Source organism: Silurus aristotelis (genome assembly GCF_946808225.1).
Source record: "Silurus aristotelis genome assembly, chromosome: 18".
Taxonomy (NCBI): domain Eukaryota; kingdom Metazoa; phylum Chordata; class Actinopteri; order Siluriformes; family Siluridae; genus Silurus; species Silurus aristotelis.
Genome location: NC_139591.1, coordinates 13279925 through 13294859, shown reverse-complemented (window position 1 = coordinate 13294859; position 14935 = coordinate 13279925). Strand labels below are relative to the sequence as shown.

General features: G+C 38.9%; 1 protein-coding gene across 2 annotated transcripts in view; it reads left to right on the top strand.

Annotated features, from left to right (window-relative positions):
- LOC310741456 (3',5'-cyclic-AMP phosphodiesterase 4D-like) overlaps positions 1-14935 on the top strand; it is a 200805-nt gene that overhangs the window by 22715 nt on the left and 163155 nt on the right. For both annotated transcript variants that reach the window (XM_083569316.1, XM_083569314.1), the window contains exon 2: positions 918-1000. In XM_083569316.1, the coding sequence (XP_083425442.1) occupies positions 959-1000 (42 nt within the window). In that variant the 5' untranslated portion in view covers positions 918-958. The remainder of the gene's footprint in view (positions 1-917; positions 1001-14935) is intronic.

Here is a 14935-nt window from a genome sequence, read left to right as displayed (position 1 = left end):
CAAAACAGCATCTAAAGAACTGCAGGGCTCAGTTTGCTCAGTTACATGTTCATGATTTAATAATATGAAAGAGACTGGGCAAAAATGGCATCCATAGGAGAACTCTAAGGTAAAAGCCACTGCTTACCAAAAAGAAAACAAGGCTCATCTCACATTTGCCAAAAAAAAACATCTTGATCATGCCCAAGATTTTTGGGCAAATATGTTGTCTGATGAGACAAAAGTTTAACTTTTTGGAAGGTGTGTGTCTTGTTGCATTTGGCATGAAACTAACAGCATTTCATACCTAGACAACTTGCCATAACTGATGGAAATACAAATTCTGCACGCTAACATCAAAACCTGCAGGAGAATGTCCGGCAATTAGTTCATGATATCGAGCTCAAGAGCATTTGGGTCAGCAGAACAATGATCTGAAACACACCAGCAAGTCCACCACTAAATGGCTCAAAAAAACTAAATTAATTTCTTTCTTTCCTTGAAAGTGGCTGAATTAAAACAAATCTGCAAAAAAGAGTGGGACAAAATTCCTCCACAGTAATGTAAAAGACTTATAGGTAGTTATCGCAACTGCCTGATGCCGTTGTTGCCACCAGGGGTGGCACAACCAGGGTTTAGGGGACATTTACTTTTTCACATTGGCCAGGCAGGTTTGGGCAGCTTTTTCCCCTAATTAATGGAATAATCATTTAAAAACTGCATTTTATATTAACTCGGGTTATCTTTAAATAATATGAAAATGTGCTTGATTATCTGAATCATTTAATAGGACAAAAATGCAAAAGAAATTATAGGAGGGGCAAATACTTTTCACTGCACTATATACTGTAGCTTTTACAGTGCACTCAGACAAGGGCTGCTTATGATTTTTCCTTGATTATTCACTGTTTTTCTTTTTTTTTCTTTCTTTTTTTCAGTGCTTTTAACTTTTTAGACAGTACAAATTGGACGTGTCCTCATGATGAAAAGAAATGATTGTGGTATGGAGGACAGACAGAGTGTGAGTACATTTCAGTACTTTTTGTCTAAATAAATGAGCTTAATAAAACATTTACTGTATGTTTATGGGATCAGGTCTCTGATATAAAGTACAAAAAAATCATCATGAACCTAGCTGGCTTCTCTCCAGTTTTGACCATGACATTTCTTCCAAGTCATTTTAAAACTGCGGGCTGACCCGAGTAAGATCACAATACTGCATGGAATTTTACGACCCTCATTCTAAAAAAGATGACGGTCAAACAGATCAAAATTTTTAATTCCTTTTGGCAACCATAGACGCTGCATTCTCCGGACTGAAGAGAAGCAGAATCAACTGACTTGTTATCAGCACTAAGTTCAAAAGCCTGGCTCTTTAATAGTATGGCCATGCTTTAGGACCTATGGTATGGGCAGCTTACACTTAGAAATGCTACATCAATGCTGATATGTATATATACAGGTTTTGGAGCAACATATGCTCCAATCCAGACAACGTTATTTTCAGAAAAGGCCTTGCATTTTTCACGGCATCTATTAAACAGCATTGCTTCATAGTGGAAAAGTCGGGGGGGCTGAACTTACCTGCCTGCACTCCAGAGCTTTTACTATTCAAAAACATTTGGTGCATCATGAAATAAACAAATAAAAGCCATGAATTAGGCAATAATAAAAGGGTTTTTGAGCAGGTAGAATCTCGTATCAGACATGAACAGGACAACAGTTATTTCCCAAAAGTCCAGCTGCTGGTCTCCTCAGTTCCCAGACATATACAGGCTGTTGTTGAAAGAAGAAGGGATTCACAGTGGTAAATATGGCCCTGTGCCAACAGTTTTTGAGATGTGTTGCAGGCATCAAATTTTAAACGTTTTTTTTTCCATTAAAATTATACTTTTGATATGTTTTTGTGTTCCATTGTGAATAAAATATGGGTTCATGAAATTTGCTAATAATTGCATTCTGTTTTTTATTTACATTTAACCAGAGGTGTATACACATCGTTTACTTAAGTAGAAATACAGATACTCATGTTTTAAAAGACTCCAGTAAAAGTTAAAGTACTGACTACACTTTTTTACTCAAGTTAAAGTAAAGAGGTTTGGGCTCTGACATGTGCTTAAGTAAAAAAGTAGCCGTTACTACTACCTGTTTTAGTGTCACGCTGGTAACTGAACCTCACCTTATATCAATGTATTAATTAAGATTTCCCAACCCAAGATTTCATACTTCCTGTATATCTTGAATGACAGGTGTCTCGTCCAATGATCGGTAAGTGTTCCATTCACAAACTATACCTACCTTTTCCGGATTTGTTATTTTGTTTTTCGATTTGTTAATTTGGTTTTGCATTTGGTATTTTGCTCTCGGATTTGTTATTTTGTTTTTGCATTTGTTATTTTTTTTTTATTGTTAATGTTTTCTAATTTGTTAATTTGTTTTCTGATTTGTTAATGTGTTTTGCACTTCTCAGCCACCGTACCAATTCCTTAAACTTTCAGAAATTAGCACATTTGAGGCATGTAGATATTAACAAATACGTTAAACAAAGGTTTTGCGTTATGTGCCATCATTTTCAAGTAGCGTAAAGATTTTTTTTCAAGATCTAATCAATGACGCTGGAACAGTATTAGGCCAACACTGCCATCCGTACCACTGCACCACACCATTGTCCAGTCATTGCTGTGGCAAATTGAAAGTTGTTCTGAAAGTTAGGCAGGAAGTAACAGACATGTCTCAGCTGCTAAAATGATGATTCTGGAACTAAGACCATTCAGCATGGAAGCTCATTTCCTGTAACCTTCTGAAGTTAGGACTAATTACAGATGTGCTCAGAGATGACTGCTATATCATCTCATCTTTTGATCTCATCATTGTCATGTTAATCTTGTACTGATTTCTTGAGAACTCAACACACTACATGGAAAAGTGTTTAGTGACAGAGAATGGACCCAGTGGAACAATCCTTGTATAAATGGCCGATCCCATGTGGGTTTTTTTTTTTTTCTGTGACTGAGAAACTATAGACCTGAGGATTATATGACTAATGAGTGGTTCAAATAGTAGTTTGTTCATAGTTCTCATACTAGGCACAGCAACCAAAGTTTTTGTTATTCTGCAGGTTCTGTAGTGTCCATCTAAGGGTGTATGGGACCTTTATTCTAAGCCAGTATACTAGGAATTTACATGCAGCAGTATTTCCTGGCATAAAAAGCCCTTAAGCTGGCCTCATCATGATCCATCATTCTACTTAGAGTACATGCCAGAGATCATTTGAGAACAGTCACAGTCTCCTTGATAAAATCCTCAGGCAGCTGCTGTATCGAGGGAGGCTAGTTTTAAGTCTGTCAGTGGTACTTGCAAGCTGACAAAGGCTGATCCCGACCCTGCTGAGGCTGGAATTGAGCATGTCTGTTTAACTGCTGGATCATTATCAGCCTAGAAGAACCTACGAGAAGTAGCTATAGACATAGAAATACTTGCACTCCTCAGACAAGGAACAGGCAAGAAAGCTTGCCACAGAAGTTTACAGGAAATGAGCTTCCATGCTGCATGGTCTTAGTTCCAGAATCATAATTTTATCAGCTGAGACATGTCTGTTACTTCCTGCCTAACTTTCAGAACAACTTCTATTTTGCCACAGCAATGACTGGAAAATGGTGTGGTGCAGTGGTGCGGATGGCAGTGTTGGCCTTGTACTGTTCCAGGGTCATTGATTAGATCTTGTAAAAAAATCTTTATGATATTTGAAAATGATGGTACATAGCGCAAAAAAAAGCTTATTTGTTAATATGTACATGCCTCAAATGTCAAATATGTCATGTCTCAAATGTGGTAATTTCTGAAAGTTTAAGGGATTGGTATGGTGGCTGAGAAGTGCAAAACACATTATCAAATCAGAAAACAAATTAACAAATTAGAAAACACTAACAAATCCGAAAACAAAATAACAAATTCAAAAACAAAATAACAAATTTGAAAACACAACGACAATTCAGACAACCCGAAAAAGGTAGGTATAGTTTGTGAATGGAACTCTTACTGATCATTGGACGAGACACCTGTCATTCAAGATATACAGAAAGTATGACATCTTATAACTTTGTTTCTTGTTCATATGTAAAATTAGTTTTCTGATTTGTTAATGTGCTTTGCACTTTCTGGGCACCATAGATTGGCTATGTTTTAGATTGCTTATTGTCAGGACAGAAGTCTGTATTTGTAAGGAACAATTGCAACTCATTAGCAAGCTTGAAGTTGTGTCTGCTTGCTCAGTTGACTGCATTTTGATAATAAGCATTAATGCGGCTCAGCATTTTCTTTTTTTAATCAGCTGTTTTCCTCTCATGTCTCTGTTAAAAGCTTTTCTGCATTTCCAGTGTGATTCTGTTAAATGAAATGGCCACAGCCCGTTGTTTCAGGTGTACTGTGAGTGTTTTGACAATGTATGTAAAATGTGAGGTACATTTTATGTACTGTAGATGTCTGACAGCCTTTTCTCATTTGTATGATCCAATCTAGAATTGTATAATTGCTGTTGCAGTCATCACATGATTGTATGACATTTAAATAACTGTCTGCGGATTAAATAACATGAATGCTAATTGAAGATAAGGTTAGTCATTCAGTATAAAGATAGTTATTATAAGCTGTGACAGACTCTTTTGTAAGTATGCAATTACTAAGAATACCTCATCTAGTTCTATGCACAATTTGCTAACCACTGTTCCCCGACCATTAATGGAAAATTATCTCCTGAGCAAATAATGCAAACCAGATCTAATTTGAGAAGCTGTTTTTTTTTTTTTTAGCATCTTTGTCCAGCTAGACACAGAATAAGCCAAAAGAACTATTACTTTTATTTAAATAGTTTACACAACTGTACTAGCAACAAATGTAACCTAAATGTTGTAATGCTGTTGCATGGTCCAATATGAAGTCTCTAGATCAGTGGTCCCCAACCCCCGGGATGCGGACCGGCACCTGTCCGTGGGTCACTTGGTACCAGGCCGCACAGAAAGAATACATAACACATACCAATATTTCCGTTTTATTTTTTTATCTGATTCTGAACGATGTTTTAATTTGGAAAATTACCGGATTCTCTCCACCACATCTGTCTATGACTCACTCTTGATGCATGTGAAGATTCCTCGGTCACATGTCTTACCTTCATCTGCTACCTTCTTAAAAGGGGCTGCTCCGGCCGCTAACACATAATACATTACCGCTAAATTTAAACCCCAAAGTTAGCAAAATGAACAAAAAACAACACAGTGGATTCACGTTTATTTTTATATTTATAAAATATAATTTTTTTTAATGCCGGTAGTATAATTTTATTTTGTTGTATTTATCCGTCACACCTTAAAGGCCGGTCTGTAAAAATATTGTCTGACATTAAACCGGTCTGTGGTGCAAAAAAGGTTGGGGAATGCTGCTCTATACCACAGGTAGATTTTTTTGGGATAAGAATTAACAGTGATTACCAATCAGATTACAGCTCACTTTCTGGAAAGAATCAATATGCTTTTCCAATCTGAATTTTTAGTGACCACAATAATGCCCTTTCATTCACATATCAAATTTCAAATGATTGGGGATATGCTTTAGGCCAGGGGTTCTGCATTTCTCTAAGGCTGGTGACACCTATAGCTGCATAAAATCACAGTCTTTCTCATTATATGTTTATTTGATGATCATTTGTGCAATTGGCTATTTGTTGGAACATTACACAGACAGAACAGAATTTGATGAAACTGACATTATTTAGAAGACTCCATATTTAATAAGATTTGCCCATTTAAACATGTGTCCAGTCCGGAGTTCAAACTGAATTCTGTTTATGCTTGGTGGATCATTGCAGGGTGTCTGGATCTTATTTTGAGAATCATTGCTTTTTGCAGTGAAAATCTCTGAAATGTTTCCAAGATTTAAGAAGCACTGAATGGATGACTGCTTCATGCAAGACACTCTCAGCCTCTTGAATACCAACTACAACCACTGTGAAGTGTTCTCAAAATGAAATGTACTGGTGATATTCACCCACTGATGATTCTTTACAGATTCTGTGGCCAAGTTGCCTGCAAGTGGCCATATGATGCCTTCCCCTGAGCAAAATTGGGTGTGTATCAGATGGCACAGAATGGTGTGTTTGCCAGAGGGTGTTTATTGAGTGATGGCAAATATCCCCATTGTGGTTTTGAAGATCTGTAACAGCACACCACAGGACATGCATTGTAGTAGAGCATGCTCTAGGCATTTGGGAGATGTGCTTTTGATGACTACACACGTTTGGGTTGGGGTATTAATTTTCATCTGTACAATAATGTGCTTTGTGTATCTCACCACCACAGCCTATAGACAAGCTGACTGTCTGGTTCCTCTCGTGAAATTTTACCTTCTTCTCGTGTGCATTATTTAGAGGTGTGCCACAAACCTACTTTGCTCAGAAAGCACTTTCTCTAGGTTTTACAAAGTTCACATTGCCCCATCCTGTGGCCTTTTTAGTTTGTCCTAAGATCTATTGTTCTTAATGACTGTAGCATACTTTAACCATTAGCTATTTTTTAAACAAGGATGTACTGTTAGCAGCAGTAATGCAGTGCCTTTAAGCAATATTCAGACAAAGGTGAATGTATACTGTATACTTGCCCAGGATGTAGCCATAGTGTTCATCAAATCATACTTAATGTTGGTAGGGGCCTTTTGACTTCCTTTCAAGTGTGCCTGTGCAATCATTTCCTTTACCCTGGTGCTCCCAAAGCACTCATAGGGCCGGTAACCTGCCAGATGGCAATCACATCTACATAGCGCTTGAAAAACCCTCACTGCATGCAGGTCTTGACCTGGGCACATTCTTAACTGCAAAAGCATCACTGTTAATATGCACTGGCACCTAATATAAATTTAATTGATATGCTAATATTATTTTTTCTTTTCATACTCACGCTTTTGCTAGGAATTATTTGGTGTAAGAATAATCTTATTTGCAGGGAGAACACTTAAGAGAATAAATTAAAGGAAGCCTTTTTGGTATGGCTAACAGGTGCAGAGCAATTACATGGTGTGAGGTGCAACATTCCTAATTAAACTACAAATAGTAACATCCCAGACAGATGAAGAACTTGTGTATCTGAGCATTGTGTGACAACTCAGATATGGCTTTCTGTTGCATTTACATTTACAGCATTTACAGTGTTTTTGGCAACAGGGAATGCACAATAGTGCCCTTTCAGGAACTCGAGCTGCATCAAAACACTTTTGGAACGCCTCACGTTGTCCACGCTCTGAATTACGTGTGAAATCCAGGCAATAGGCAAGTTGTAATGTCATCGGTGGGCGATGTCATGTAAACCAGGAAGCTACAAAATGGCTGTGTGATGGTAGCAACATTAGCTTCTGTTTGTTCAGATAAGCGCTTTGTGTGTGAATCTGTGCAAGCAATGGCTCAGAGCAAACAAAATTTTTGCATGAGTTTTGTGTTGTTTGCTTTAGTGTGGAGCATGCTCAATCGGCTCTCAAGGAAGATGATTGCTCATGCTGTAGCTGTATGGCTATACACACTCTCCGCTTCCCGGGGAGCGCTCTTCGCCCAGGTCCCACGCTGGCCGCCAAACGTCGTGCCCCGACCTAGCAGATGCTATAGAGGCAGATGAGTCCCCTCCAGCCTTCCCTGCTTCCCGGGGGAAGCACACACTTCAGTGATTTCTTCTCCTGGCGCGTGCATTTCTTCTTCCTGCCTCCCACGTCACAGCCTCTGCGCCGGGGCCTACCGTTTTTTTCACAACCTGTACACCGCGGTGTCTAGGTCCTGGGAGACACCATATGTGGCCCGTGCCTTTTCCCCGCAAACCTGTATATGAACATAGTTGGGTTAAAGGAGTGCGGCCATGGGGAGATGCCAAGGGTCGATAAGGCGCTAGCTGGCTATCACTCCCCAGGTGTTGCGTCGCCGAAGGCTCCGGTATTGCCTACTAGGCCGTTGAAAGACACTTTGCCCTTAGTAGGCAAGGCTTTTGCGGCAGTAGGTCAGGCAGCAGGTTGCCTCCACACGATGAGTGTGTTGCAGGCATACCAGGCCGACCTGCTGCAAGAGTCGGACGAGGGTTTCAGCTCTGGGGCTGATGATATTAAGGTGTTATGTCGTGCTGCCGACCTAACCCTTAGGGCCACCAGGGAACTGGTGCGGGCCGTAGGTCGGTTGATTCCAGCTTTAGTAACCACAGAAAGGCATCAGACAGGGCTTTTCTGCTAAATCCCCTGATAGTTACTTCTGGCCTGTGCGGCGACGTGGTTGACGTGGTTGACGTGGTTGTCGACAGGTTTCAGGAGTCAGCAAAGCAGTTGGCGGTTTTCCAGCAGTACCTCCCGTTGCTCTCTTGGGCTGCTTGCCGCACCCTCTCGTGACATGTTTCCTACACGGCACCGGAGGCTGAGGACCGGGATACGACCCAGAGAGCCTGTGTGGGATTAGGTCTTTGTGTTGGCGGCTCTATTTGAGCCCCCCTTCGAGCCTTTGCCCGAGGTGGCCCTTAGGTACCTGTCGGTAAAGACCGCCTTTCTTCTAGCGATATCCTCCCTTAAAAGAGTCGGGGACCTACAGGCTCCTTCCGTAGCCCCGGCTCTTCTGGAGTTTACCTCTAGCTTTCTCTACCCTACCTCTAGCTTTCTCTACCCTAAACATGGGTATGTATCTAAGGTGCCTATGGCTCCCTCACGATCTGTGGTACTGCAGGCATTCTGCCCTCCTGGTTTCCTAGCCCCCCACCAGGAGAAGCAAAATCGACTGTGTCCAGTGCAAGCACTGGATACATATCTCCACCGGACGAGTCCGTGGAGAAAGTCAAAACAGCAGTTGGCCCTCAAAGGAAAGGTTTTCCTGCTAACAAGCAGACTCTCAGCAGATGGATAGTGGATGCCATTTCCTCATCTTTTGAGTCCTCTGGTCTTCCCACTCTTTTCGGAGTTAAGGCTCATTCCACCCTGAGTATGGTGGCCTCTACGACCTCATCCGCGGGAGTTTCTCTTCAGGACATATGTAATGCTGCGGGCTGGTCCACCCCTTTGACCTTCATCAGGTTCTACACCCTCGACATCAGAGCCACTCCTGGCTCCCCTGTCCTGCACACTGGTGGTACTCAGACACACTAGGCAGGGACTGCTCAGTATGGTGTGATTGGACACTTGTTCCCAAAGCGACGCAGCTCGAGTTCCTGAAAGGGAACGTCTCTAGGTTTTGTATGTAACCCTAGTTCCCTGAGGGAACGAGACGCTGCGTCAACAGGCCATACTCCCTGCATCCCTGCAGTGCTTACCTTCTCTCTTTCACAGAAGCTAATGTTGCTACCATTGCTCAGCCATTTTGTAGCTTCCTGTTTTTTCTGTTTTTTCCTAGTTTTTAGCCCAGATCTTCCGCTGTGAGATCAGAAGCTTTAAATTCCTTGGTCCACTATTTGATCTTGGCTGTACATATTCTATAACACCTTAGGGCATTGTTTTCAAAGGCTACTGATCTGATGTTACCAAGATCCAATGCTTCTGCTTCTGGGTGCCCGGTCTGGGATGATGGAAGTTTTTATGATATTTGCTTCACTTCCTGCTCCAACTATGCATAAATTTGCATGATTTATGCATCAGTTATTATTTTTTTCTACCAGTAAATCAGTATAGTACTATAATTTAAATTCATTCAGGTTTCAGGGTCAAAGGATAATACTGTAATATTAAATGTTGGAAAATTACACAATAAAAAATATATTTTCTTTAGAAGAATAGCACTCTTTATTATTGCAGAAACTGCACGTAAAGGAGCTTTGAAGGCAGCATTGTTCTGAGCAGTCATAACATTTTCATATTAGATTGTAACAGATGGTAGAACCATAATCAGTTTATGTCCATGTCTGTCTTTTGTACTGTGTATGAGGAATGGTACTGGTGAATTATATAAACACAGGGGTTAAATTGTTTAATGGAATTTAGAATAGTCATTCTGATTTCCTGTTGTAATTTGTGATGAATCCAATACACAAATAGAGTAAGGGAGTAAACTATCATGAAGAATAAAAATCAATATGATATATTCCACCTATACGGTTTTTCAAAACACTCTTACTGGCCTTTTTTATGATAGATAAACTGTTTTCTGCAGTTAACTGATAGATAAACTGTTTTCTACAGTTATAGACACTGTATTTTATCATTTTATTTATATATACAATACACAAAGCTTTATTTTATTGATGTAGCTACCAATAACAATATAGAATACACAAACAGAGCACTTCATTGGGAACACCTGTCATCTATACAGTTATCATCCAATCAGTGGCAGTAGTGCGGTTCATAAAATCATGCAAATATATTACTTCATTCATCAGAATTGGGAAAAATTTTATCTTAGTAATTTATAATTTTGCCATGTTTGTTGGTGTCAGTTGTTGATCGTATTTTTTTTTTCTTGTTAATAAGAGAGGTCAACTGAGAATTATCAGACTGGTTCAAGCTGACAGAAAGGCAAGCTGACAGAAAGGAAATCTGTACAATTCTGATGAGCAGCTATGCATCTCAGAATGCACCACAGGCTGAACCTTGAAGCGAATGGGCTACAACAGCAGAAGAGGTTTCACCTTTGACAGCTGAAAACAGAAAGCTAAAGATGCAGAGGGCACAGGCTCACTAAACCTGAACAGTTGAGGACCAGAAAAATGTAGCCTGGTTTGATTATCTCAAAAATTCTTGACACACATTGATGGTAGGGGCAATATTTACCAACAGCATGTTTTCATGGACCCAAGCATCCTTCCCGGCTGATGAAAGTGGTGTATTGTTGTGGGGAATGTATTCTTGGCACATATTAAGCCTAATAATACCAGTCAATCATTGGTGTAATGTCATAGCTCTTTTGAGTATTGGTGATGACCATGTGCATCCCTTAATGGCCACAAATTACTCATCTTCTACTGGCTATATCTGGCTTGACACACCATGTCAAAAAGCAAAAATCATTTCAAACCAGTTTCATGAATGTGACAATGAGTTTAGTGTTCTTCAGTGGCCTAAACAGTCAAACAAATTTGAATCCATTAGAACACCTTTGGGATGTGGTAAAACAAGAATGTTTACATACCACAACTACTTAGAAAATCTGCAGGAGTTACATAAATCAATCATGTCAGCATGGACCGGGATCTTAAAGGAATGGCTTTAATATTTTTTAATCTATACCATGGAGAGTTTTGATGGCAAAGGGAGGCCCCACAATGAGATAGCATTCCTAATTAGAAGCTTGGTAAGTGTACATTGGTAAAATAATGAATTCAGTAATATGTTGTTACATGCAGTCAGATACTAAGTTCGTATGCAGTTCACAGTCAAGTCAATATTGGTATACTGATATCTATCAAAACCCCCCTATAAATGGGACCTGAAGGACACAAAATGTAGCTTTATATAATAAAAGGTCTTAACAGGGAAATGTGTAACAAAGTGATATATTGGCCCTGTGAAAACATTGTTTTTGTAAACATTGGACAATTTTTTTTACCGTCCATTTTATAGGTATGGACTGCTGATTTAAAAGATAAAACCATTTCAGTGTAGCATCTTGCCAGAGAACGACAGATTTTCATTTAAAATGTCTAGTCTATGATGTAATGCACAACTTAGAGCAGAGAGCTTGCTGATAATGGAGGATGTATACAAGATCTGGTGGCCCCAATATACTACAGATTTTTTAACCAAAATTTATTGTATACTGGATCACACTGTATCACAGGAGGAAAAATAGACGTGTTCTCGCATCATTTAAATAATAATAAAGTAAGTCAACGATGACCCTTTAATATTGATGGGAAAATGCTTTCTAGAGGTTGTGAATAATTGTGTCATAAATTGTTTTGTCAAATATTATCCTTCTATATTAAAGGCAGAAACTGTCTTATATTCTTGTAATATTTGCAATGTGTGTATGCAGCATCTGGCCATCACAAGCATTGCTTCTTAGCAGTTTTAGAGCATTAGGTTATGACTTGTTTGGATAGACAGTGACACTGGCCTCATCTGAAAAATAAAATGCAATGCAGATGCTTTACAGTGCTACATAAAATTGGGCACAAATAAAAAAACTTGCATGTGGTTTTAACCTTGGTCTCCACAAAAGCTGGTGATGGATGAAGTGGACTGGCTCTTCACCTTTGATGACACAGCACAGTGAGTACAATGCATGTGGCAGATGCCATCCAGCTGTCCAAATATCTGCATTGGCAAGCCCAAGGACTACGAGCCATGCCCTAAGTGTCCAAAGGGTTTCTCCCTTTAAATTAAAGCATGGGCAGAAGGGTAATTAAAGAAAGCTGAGTGGATGATTAGACATCTAGTTATAAATAAAGTTTAGTATATACTGAGAAGAATGCCCCACAGTGGGTCACTTACATTTACAGCATTTGGCAAATCAGACACTTTGTATAATCAGAAAATGTTCTCATATTACATCCCACCTACATGTGACCTGAAAGTAAGAAGGACCTTTCACGAAGTCCACTTTTCACGGAAAGTGGACTTTGATGTATAAAGACAGGGACAATACAGAAGATTTACCACCTCAACCCTCCAACAGAGTGGGAACAGATGATTTCTGATTCTTGGCAAAAAGTGTTGAGTTGGGTCCAAAGTGTTCAAAAACACCAAATCACATTTTGATCACACTTGGATTACCATCTCAGACTGCAAAGGTGATCAAAATGCAAACGAAATATTAAGATTTCTTTATTTTCTCCCCCTGCCTAAGAGCACCAGCCTCATAGAACAAAACAGTGCAGTCAAGGACAAATCAGGAAAATGTTAGAAATGGTTTTAATAAAGGTGTCACTGTTCCTTTATGCTTGTGCTCAAGGCAGACATGGCAGTCCGTAGCTGTGACAACATTTGCAAGGTGAATCCACTGTAAATATCTGAGGCTTGTCCAATTCCTCCTATTCTCAGGACATACTAAGGACTGTTGACATGTTCCCTTATTCCCACATTGATCCCACATAGATGTGTCCACAAATTGATAAGACTGCTGCAGGTATGGATTGCTTACATCCCATTATGAAAAAGAATAAAAAAGAATGAAAAAGGAATTACTAGGTGTTGAACATTTCTTATTGTATATTTGTAAATATTTATTCAGCCTCCCAGCAGCCTGTCTGGTGCTGTACATCAGTCAGAAGAGCTCTGTGTGAGTTTTAAATGCAGCATAATTGGAAAAGAGTATCTGGAAATCAAGTGCTTCCATAATACTTTGGAGTGACTTTTCAGCCTCTGTTTGAAACATACTACCCTGCATTGTTGGTCCACCACAATAAGAACACCAGTGGGTCACTCATTGGCAGAGATGGCAAAAGTATACACATTCTTCACTCAAGTAGAAGCACAGATACTTATGTTTTAAAAGACTTTGGTAAAAGGTGAAGTACTGACCACTTTTTTACTCAAGTTAAAGTAAAGAAGTCTGGGTTCTGACATGTACTTTAAGTAAAATGTAACCATTACTACTAGCTGTTTTAGTGTGATGCTGGTAACTGGACCTCACATCATATCAATATAGTAATACAAAAATAATTTTAGATTTTGTTACCTAATGAATGTATCCAGGCTGAACATCCACCATATAGAACATTAGCAGAGAAAAGATAATGATGATCAGGTGATCAAGAATGTCTCTCTTCTCAGTCATGCTTACATCGCTGACACCCTCTGTCTCAACCACATTAGCCCTATACTTCTATTTGCCTTCTGCTTTGCTTGTTGTTAGCTTCGTAGGCTAGCCTACGTCTGTGGTGCATAATAGCCAGGAAATTACACACCAGTGGTAAGTTAAAAAAAAAGCTGTACAATGAGTAGAAATAGGTTGATGGGCTATAAATTGCACACAATGAAAATAAAAAAAATCACCAAATAGATTAAAACTAAAGTTTTGAAAATGTAAGAAGTAGAAAGTACAGATATTTGTGTAAAAAAAATTAATGAGCGAAAATAGAAAGTTGTCCAAAAAATAAATAGTGAGGTAAAGTACTGATACCAGAAAAATCTATTTAAGTACAGTAACAAAGTATTTGTACTTTACTTCCATTTCTGCTCATTGACATCTTGCGTTATTAAAGTGTTTTAAGTTCACAAAGGTTTAAAGGGCAAAATACTCTCCTTGAGTATTAAGTTCAGAATGTATTTGTTTCCACAAGCGAGTAAGCTGGATGTGTGAACGTTCTGAAAGCTTTATGCTACTATTTTCACCTGCAATCTTGATTATTGTGCTACACCTTTGATGCTCTGTGAGTTTTCGTAGTCTTTCATTTTGTGTCTGTGGTATTTTTCATGAACTGACTCGATGCAGAGGTAGCATTGTTAAAAAAGGGACAGTGCCACATTTAGAGAGTTGTACAGTTTGACCCATTTTGTTGTCAGTGTTTGACTGTGAAGATTGCATGGCCATTGTGTTTTTCTTCTAACTGTTGGATGGAATTTGTGTGCCTAAAATATCTGAAATCTCTATTTAGTGTCCATATGTCCCAATTTATAATAAACCCATCAGGATACCATTAGTTTGACAATATACACAGTAATACTTACAAATTGTAGCGTTTCCCTGTGATTTTATTTTGGTATGTATTGGTAGCGTCAAAGTGATTTTCTCTTGTACAAAATTCAATCTGTTCATCCAAGGTTAATCCAAGGTTAATATATATATATTTAAAAAAAATAATAAAAATGCGTTATGATTTTTAGAAACAACTAGGCTTTTTTCTGGGCTTTTATCTGGTGGAAATCGCTGCAATCTTTATACTAATCTTTGTAAACCTGTCCAGAAAATGTTTAAATACCGTTTAAATAGCAATCACAAAAACATGTATTTTTTTGGGCAGAATGTTTATAAAAATTGATTTGTTTTACACGTTAGGTAAAATGAAGCTATTTATAT